Source organism: Rhincodon typus, chromosome 10 (genome assembly GCF_021869965.1).
Source record: "Rhincodon typus isolate 14 chromosome 10, sRhiTyp1.1, whole genome shotgun sequence".
Lineage (NCBI taxonomy): Eukaryota > Metazoa > Chordata > Chondrichthyes > Orectolobiformes > Rhincodontidae > Rhincodon > Rhincodon typus.
The window spans coordinates 1,155,929-1,164,438 of record NC_063341.1 but is presented as its reverse complement, the minus strand read 5'-3'; the positions used below and the strand labels follow the sequence as shown (position 1 = coordinate 1,164,438).

At 45.7% G+C, this 8,510-nt stretch overlaps 1 protein-coding gene across 1 annotated transcript in view; it reads right to left on the bottom strand.

The window, feature by feature from the left end:
- LOC125484259 (probable voltage-dependent R-type calcium channel subunit alpha-1E) overlaps positions 1 to 8,510 on the bottom strand; it is a 201,933-nt gene that overhangs the window by 3,461 nt on the left and 189,962 nt on the right. Inside the window, exon 6 of the mRNA XM_048602251.1 lies at positions 6,819 to 6,910. Coding sequence (XP_048458208.1) covers positions 6,819 to 6,910 — 92 coding nt within the window. The remainder of the gene's footprint in view (positions 1 to 6,818; positions 6,911 to 8,510) is intronic.

Below are 8,510 nucleotides of genomic sequence, written 5' to 3'. Positions count from 1 at the left end.
GAGGAGCAAGAGGGACTAAGACAGGGGTCGGAGAGAGGAGGACAGGACAGAGAGAGGAGTGAAAGGGTCTAAGAGAGGGGACAGAGAGAGGGGGACAGGATGGAAAGAGGAGTGAGCGGGTCTAAGAGAGAGAACGGAGAGAGGGTGTGGAGAGAGGGGGACGGAGAGAGGGACAGAGAAAGGGGAATGGAGAGAAGGACAGAGAAAGCGGAATGGACAGAGGGGAACGGACAGAAGGACAGAGAGAGAGGAATGGAGAGAGGGGAACAGAGAGAGGGGAACAGCGAGAGGGACAGAGAGAGAGGGACAGAGAGTGGGTCAGAGACAGGGTCAGTGAAAGGGGCAATGAGAAAGTAGAGCAGCTACAGAAAGCCAGTCAGAGAGTAGAACAAGAAATTATAATCTAAAATAGAAATGGTGAGAAAAAAACACCCAAAGGTGGCACGCTATTGCTGAGGTCCTGTTTCTGAAAGAGTGCTCAGAGGTCAGGTTAAAAACTACATGTCTACCTTCCTTCAATTCCACAGGAGAGTTATACTTGACTCAAACATTAACTCTGCTTCTCCCCATGGATGCTATCTCAACCTGTTGAGTATTCCCGCAGCGTTTATTCCAGCAGTAAGAAAGTGTGGATCCAAAGGAACTAAGGGGGGAGTTGAAGTTATGCAGTCAGAGGCTGAGATGGAAGTTGAGGATGTGCGAATCAAGGAGAAAGATTTAACAGATCTCCAAAGGAGATGGCGGGAAGGGTAGGAGCTGAGGAGTGTTTCATTTTTAAATCAAACCATGAGTAAAGTGAAGTTTATTTCTGGTGAATTGAGGTGACATTCGAATGTATAGAGGCATTTAACATTCTTGTTTGGCATGTGATACTGAGTGTAAGTTAATGAGTAGAAAAATAAAAATAACACAAACCAATACAAACTAAAATGTAGATATAAATAATCATCATTAATTTACTGTGGCATTAATCTAGACGCTGTGTGTCTGGACAATACAATGTGGTGCGTTGGTGGTTGGGGTGGGAGTTTTGCCCATATTATTCCTTTATTCTTTCCTGGGATGTGGGACAGGACCAGAGTTTGTAGTCCATCCCTAATTGCCCTGGAACTGAGTGGTCTGCTGAGCCATTTCAGGGGGTACACTGACCCTTTGAAGAGCATCTCACCCAGACCCATCCCCCTACCTTATCCTTGTAACCCTGCTAATCCACCTAACTCGCACATCTTTGGATTGTGGGAGGAAACGCACGCAGACGCGGGGAGAATGTGCAAACTACACACGGACAGTCACCTGAGGCTGGAATCAAACCTGGGACCCTGGCGCTGTGAGGCAGCAGTGCTAACCACCGTGCTGCCCCTTGTTTACAAGTTGCCACTTATGGTGCCATATTAGGTACAAGGTACCTAGATTCAGATTCTTCAGCATATTGGAACAGTTGCTGTTTAGTAGCTAAATAATCCATCCGTCTGTTAAGTTTTCCATTTGAGTTGTTGTTCCAATTCTTCTTTCTTTTGTTTGTATTTTAACTATATGGTGAGGTTAAAGTGTGTTTTGCTTCAAGTCTGGCAGTTTAACCAGTTGGATTGTATCTGGAACATAATGCCTTACACTTGCCTTTAAGAAAAGAAAATAAGAAAAAGTTGGGGTCCAGGCCATCCTCTTAAAATATTGTGAAGGGGCTTGATCTGGTCCCTAACAGCAAGGCCACTCACAGCAGAATTATAGGAGGGGAGATAGTTTGGAGGATTCTGGGGCTGGGGGAGGGAGGAGAGATTTCAGTGACGGGGCCAGGCCACAGAGGGATTTGAAAACAGGCATTAACATTCAAAAATCAAACTGTTGATGGAATCGAAGAAGGGTGGTGAGGGCAGGATGACGGTGTGAGCTACAGCTGAGGTAACACAGTATGAGATCACCTCAACCCCACTGAAGGGAGAGTGTGGGAGAGCAGCCAGGAGTGTGTCAATGAATTAGTTAAAGGAAAAGGCAGGGAAGCAGTCAAACATATTCTTTTGTGGGATGTTGGCATCACCGGAGAAGTCAATATTTGTCGCCCATATCGAACCGCCCTTGAACTGAGGGACTCTGTGCACCACCTAGAGGGCTGTCAAGCGCATTGCTGTAGAGGTCTGGAGACGTGGAGGCCAGGACATAAGATTAGCCTTTGTGAAGGAGACTGGCAAGCCAGAAAGCTCATTGACACGGGAACCATGGCTGAGCTGAGCTTCCAATTCCCACATTGCTTCGTGAAATGCCCCCAGCCCCTGTGGTGGGATTTGAACACGTTTCCCCAAAAGCATTCACCTGGGCCTCTGGATTCCTCATCCACCATCTCCCCAGCTACAGTTTAATAACATGCAGAAGGCAACAGAGATAGCTAACAGTCAGAGACTGACCGTTTAACACCGGTGGGAGAGAGAAGGCTCAAGGATGTGAAAGCATTATGCCAGGAGAGTAAAAGAGTAAGAAATCTGTGAGTCTAACCTTTGAGCAGAAGGTCGGGTCAGGGCGTGTGGGATAAATAACCATTCCTTATCAAAACATAGAAATAAGGAGCACACTGAGTGAACTATAGGTGGAAGCCTAACTTAGAGGGTTTTAAACCGAGACACCAATAGTCAGGATTGAGAACTGGATCTACCAGGTTCTAAATATCTACAGGAAAGATAGGGGGAAAAGCAGTGGAGGAAGAGAAGGGTGGAATCACTTTGATGATGAGAAATGACAGGCCGATAGCACAGAATTTATGGATAGTGTGAAGTGGAAAATGACTTCAGCCTGTGGTGGAGGGGTTGAGTACAGGGCACCCTGTGAAGTGGTAGATTGTACAATATTAGAGTATGCAAAGTCAGGGCGGTTTTAATGGGGGGTTTTAACTTTCAGATTGACTGGGATAAACAGACCGTCAGAGAGCTGGTGAATTTGGACAGTGTGTGCTCAGGATCAATTTCTGCAACAATATATCCCAGAGCCAGCAGAGGGCAGGCTGTATTAGATTTAATTGCGAGTGATAAGCCAAACATAGGGAGCAGCCTAATATTGCTGAGCACTCATAGATTTATTACATAAAATGATTGAGTTCAATGTGATGCTGGAAGGAGAGAAACGTGACACAACTCCTACGATTCTGGATTTCAATCAGGCTGACTCCAGCAGACTGAGACCAAGAGTGTTCACAGCGACCCTGTTAATGGGGAAAGGGACAGATGATCAGTTGGAGGTGTTGAAAGAGGAACTTTTGAGTTACTGAACCAGTTTACAATGCGCAGGGACAAGAGCTGTAATGACCCAAAATATACAGCCAGGGACAACGAAGGAGGGAGAGAATATGGAAACCTACAAAATTGGAAAAAATTAGCCCAGGTCCCAGTGAATGGGAAAGATATTAAAAAAAACAGCAAAGAGTGACAAAACAGATCAGATAGTAGCAGTAATTTAAAAGGAACATGTAAAGAAACCTTGGGATGATACTGGTTTGGTTAAGTGGGCAGAGAAGGGGCAATTGGAATGCAATCTGAAGAAATGGGAGGTCATGTATTTGGCAAGAACAAACCTCTTTTGTGTAATATCTCCTTGTAATTTAATCCTTGGCATCCAGATATCATTCTTATAAATCCGGAACGTGTTCTCTTTGTCCCTAAAATGTGGAGTCCAGATCTGCTCACGTCAAAACTCAAAAGGGTGGTCCAGCACGGACTTTGTGCGAGTAAAGCAGAATTTCTAACCCTTCCTATTGTAGATATTAAGATTGGCTATTGGTCAGTCATTTTTAAAAAATGGTCATGAGCAGGTACACAGCAACTTGAAGCCTGGGTCAATACAGTTTGGAGCTGGAGGAACACAGCAAGTCGGGCAGCATCAGAGGAGCAGGAACGTTGATGTTTCGGGCCGGGACCCGTCATCAGGACTGGGGAGGGGGGAAGAGAGCTGGGAAATAAATAGAGGGACCAGGGGTGGGGCTGGGGGAAGGTAGATGGGATGGTGATAGGTGGATGCAGATAGGGGACAGTGGGGATTGGTCAGTAGGAAGGGTGGTGTGGATAGGTGGGAGAAAAGATGGACAGGTTGTGTCAGGTCAAGGAGGTCGGGATGAGAGGGAGGGTTGGACATGGGATGAGGCTGGGGGTGGGTAGATTTTGAAACTGGTGAATTCCACATTGAAATGGGTGTGGACTCCCTCCCCATTAAATTATCTTAAATTAACTTTACTGTTACATGTACTCACATGAGTACAGTGAAAAGTTTACAAGTTGCCACTTGCAGCACCATCTTAGGTAACAATGTACCTAGGTACAGATTCTTACGGACAAAATTAGTAAAATAAAGAAATAAAAGACCTTAATAACTTTGAAACAGTGGATGTCAGTCTATCTGGTCTGTAATTCCCTGCTGTTCCTGATACAACCAAGTGACTACTCAAATTATGCGATAAACCAAATGGTATTCCAAGTGACAACCTTTAGAAGATGATGTTTGGGATATCATCAATGTTCTCACTCACTTCAGAACTGGTTTGCCCAGAGAAGACAGAGGGTAGTGGTGGAAGGGTGTTTTTCTGGCTGTAGGTTCATGGTTAGTGGTGTTCCACAGGGATCCATACTGGGACCTCTGCTGTTGGTGATTTATAAAAGTGACTTACATGACAATGTGATGGGTGGGTTAGTAAGTTTGCAGATGATACAAAGATTGGTGGGGTTGTGGATAGTGTAGAAAGTTATCAAAGAATACAGCGGGATACAGATGAGTCACAGATGTGAGCAGAGAAATGGCAAATGGAGTTTAATCTGGGCAATTGTGAAGTGCTGCACTTTGGGAAATCAAATATTAAGGCAAAGTATACAGTTAATGGCAGGACCCTGAACAGTACTGATGTACAGAGGGATCTTGGGGATGAAGTCCATAGCTGCCTGTAAGTGGCCACGCGAGTAGATAGGGTGGTAAAGAAGGTGTATGGCATGCTTGCCTTTATTGTTTGGGGAACTGAGTACAAGAGTCAGGATGTCATGTTACAGCTTTATAAGACTTTGGTTAGACCGCACTTAGACTATTGTGTTCAATTCTGGTTGCCACTTTAAAGGAAGGATGTGGAGGCTTTGGAGAGGATGCAGAAGAGGTTTACCAAGATGCTGCCTGGATTAGAGGGTATGGCTATAAGGAGAGGCTTGAAAAACTAGAGTTGTTTTCTCTGCAGCGGAGCAGGCTTGATAGAAGTCCATAAAATTATGAGTTGCTTAGATTGGGTTGACGATCAGAATCTTTTTCCCAGAGTTGAAATATCTAAAACCAGAGGGCATGCATTTAAGGTTAGAGTGGGAAAGTTCAAAGGAGACATGAGGGGCAAGTCATTTACACAGAGAGTGGTAGGAGCCTGGAATGTGCTGCCAGGGGTGGTGGTGGAGGCAGATACAATAGGGGTGTTTAAGGGACTTTTAGATAAGCACATGAATAAGCAAGGAATGGAGAGATATGGACCAAGGGCAGGCAGAAAGGATTAGTTTAATTTGGTATCATGTTCGGCACAACATTGTGGGCTGAAGGGCCCGTTCCTGTGCTGTACTGTTCTATGTCCTATAACTTTATCTTGAAACCGGGAGATGGAACACACCTGCTCCCAGGGGTATGTCAGTCCCTAAGCTATCATTTCTGTTTTCCTTTTGATGACATTAACCTTATCATTGTCTTATCCCTGTTTCAAAGTGCATTTCTTGACAATGTTCGGTATAAACATTTCATCCCGTACTATGTTCATGGGGTTCAAGGTTCACTCGGTTGATTCCAGGAATGGAAGAACTCTCTTATGAGGAGAGGTCAGGTAGGCTGGGCCTGTACTTGTTGGAGTTTACATTAAAGGGAAGAGACCTTATTGACATGTACAAGATTCTTACTTGGCTTGGCAGGGTAAATGTGGAAAGGTTGTTTCCACTTGTGGGAGAGTCTAGCACCAGGGAGCATAATGTCAGATCAAGCCAGAAGCACAAATTCTCCACTAAGAGGGTAGTGAATCTGTGCAGAGGTCTTTAAATAGACTAAGGGCTATTTGAGAGGCCAACAGAAAAGTGGGGTTAAGGCCACAAGTAGATCAGCCATGATCATGTCGAATGGTAGAGCAAGCTTCAGAGGTCAAAACGCTTTCTTCTGTTTTATTTCTTATGTTCTTATATATGGAACTACAGCAAGTGGACTACAGCGCTTCAAGAGGGCAGCTCATCACCATCTTCTCCAGGGGCAACTAGGGCTGGGCAAGAAATGCTGGTCAGCCAGGGACACCACATCCTACAAATAATTTTTTTTAACAAAGTACCTGTCCTGGGAGTGTCTGATGGGCACACTGTCAAGCTTTCAATTTAGAAGTGCAGAGGTTGCTTTACTTTCAGTTTAGAAGAGTAGAGGGAGCGTTATTCTGTTTCTAATCTCATGCTGTTCCTGTCCTGGGAGTATCTGATGGGGATAGTGTAGAGAGAGTTTTACTCTGTATCTAACCCCATGATGCCCCTGTCCTGGGAGTGTTTGATGGGATCAGTGTAGAGTGATCTTTATTTTCGGTTTCAGAGCGTACAGGGAGCTTTACTTTCAGCTTTAAAGCCTCGAGGGAGCTGTGCTCTATATGTAACCCTGTCCTGACAGTGTTTAATGGTGACAGTGTTTTCCTTTAAGTTCTTAAAAAGTAGACAGAGCTTTACTTTCTGTTTGCTTTCAGGTAAAGAGAGGAGAAGCTGCTCTGCCTGTGTCAGAGCGTAGACCCCTCAGAGTAATGCTGCCACGTGCTGACGAGCAAGTTTCGAACACAGTTTGCTGGACATGAACGGTGCACTCACTGGGAATTCCCGATACCAGTTTGAGGGGTCGGAGCACACGGACCGCCCTCAGGGTTCGCAGGTTGAAGTGTGTCGCTGCTGTTGCCAGGAGCCTGGAAGCAGAAAAGGAGAGAGAGTTCATCAGTGTGTCTCGCGAGTCCCCTTCAATACTGGCTCACCAAGGGGGGTGGGGGGGGGTAGGCTGCATTCATCCTTCGCCACTTGTCACTGAGCAACTCTAACGTTTAATTCGAGTTGGTGATTATGGAGACCGAGAGCTTGTGTTTACAGGGGATATTAATCACTCCCGCTGGGCTGACACTCTGCCCCAGTCACGAGGCTGCGTTGTACAAACACCTTCCAGATACTGCTCCTGGACTCTGCTGGTTTCCTCACCCAGGAAACTGGGTTGTCAACCTCAAATGCCAGCCACATGTAAAGTTTGCTTGTCCCTTCAAAGACCCTGAAATATACCCTTTCATCACCCCAGAACAACCAGCTTCCCGCACATTTTTGCTGTTCCATGCACTCTCACAATGAACATCAAGGCTCATCTCATCGTCCCACACATTAAATCGTTCCTGACAACAGCCTCGGAAAATTGGGACACGGGAGCTGGGGGGAGGCAGGGCTGAAACTTATGAAGAGAGAGTGAATCGGTCGGGATTGTATTCACCGGAGTTCTGCAGAATGGAGGGGGAGTTCTCACAGAAACCAATAAAAATTCAAACTGGATGAAGCAAGGTAATCACAGGAAGGATGCTCCCAATGAGCGGGGAGTTCAGAACCAGGGGTCAGAACCAGTTTAAGGACAGGGCATAGGCCATTTGGGATTTAGACGAGGAGAATTGTCTTCACCCAGACAGTAGTGAGCCTGTGGAATTCTCTGCCATAGAAAATAGTTGAAGCCAAAACATTGAATGTTTGCAAGAAGGAATTAGACACAGCTCTTAGGGATCAAATGGTTTCAGGGAGAAAAGGGACTGAGTTGGAGGATAAGCCATGACCGTACTGACTGGTGGAACAGGCTCAAAGGGCTGAATGGCCGACTCCCTGCTCCTAGTTTCTATGGTTTTATTCAGTCCCTTGAGCTTGCTCCAGCATTCACACAAATTGGGCTGATCCGTATCCAAGTGAACATCATTTTCCCATTGCTCTTCCATATCCCAATGAAACTCTAGCCCAAGAAAAGCGCAAGCGTCCCAGTATTTTCCAATGGAGCCCCAGCTTTTTAACCATTTACCCACTGTTTTTTGAGAGGGTGAGTACCAGATGTTCACTAGCCTTTGTGGAACTGAAATTGCTACATGGGACATGCTGGCAAACAACCTGGCTCCAATTTTAAAATGCCATCAGCCACTTCTGAATGTTGCCCCTACAAAAAATTGCTTCTCAGTCTCAACCCCATCAAATGTCTCGCTCGAGTCAGCCACTTATTGCTCATTTGAGCAACATGTTCTTCCACCTGGGATCCTCTCATCCCAGGTACATCCACAGGTTTGGCACTGTACCTGCCCAATCCTCGCTGTTTCCCCGAGAAGCCACGTAAGTACCTGATGCAACTTTTTTCAGGTGGAGTTAAACCAGAGCTCAATAAACTTGAGCTGCAGTTTCTCAACAGCTTTGGGGAATCTTGGGAGGAATATGGAGTATTGAGGGATATGGAGAATAAGTCAAGTGGTGGGATTGAGGGAGACAGGGAGAAGGTGAGGC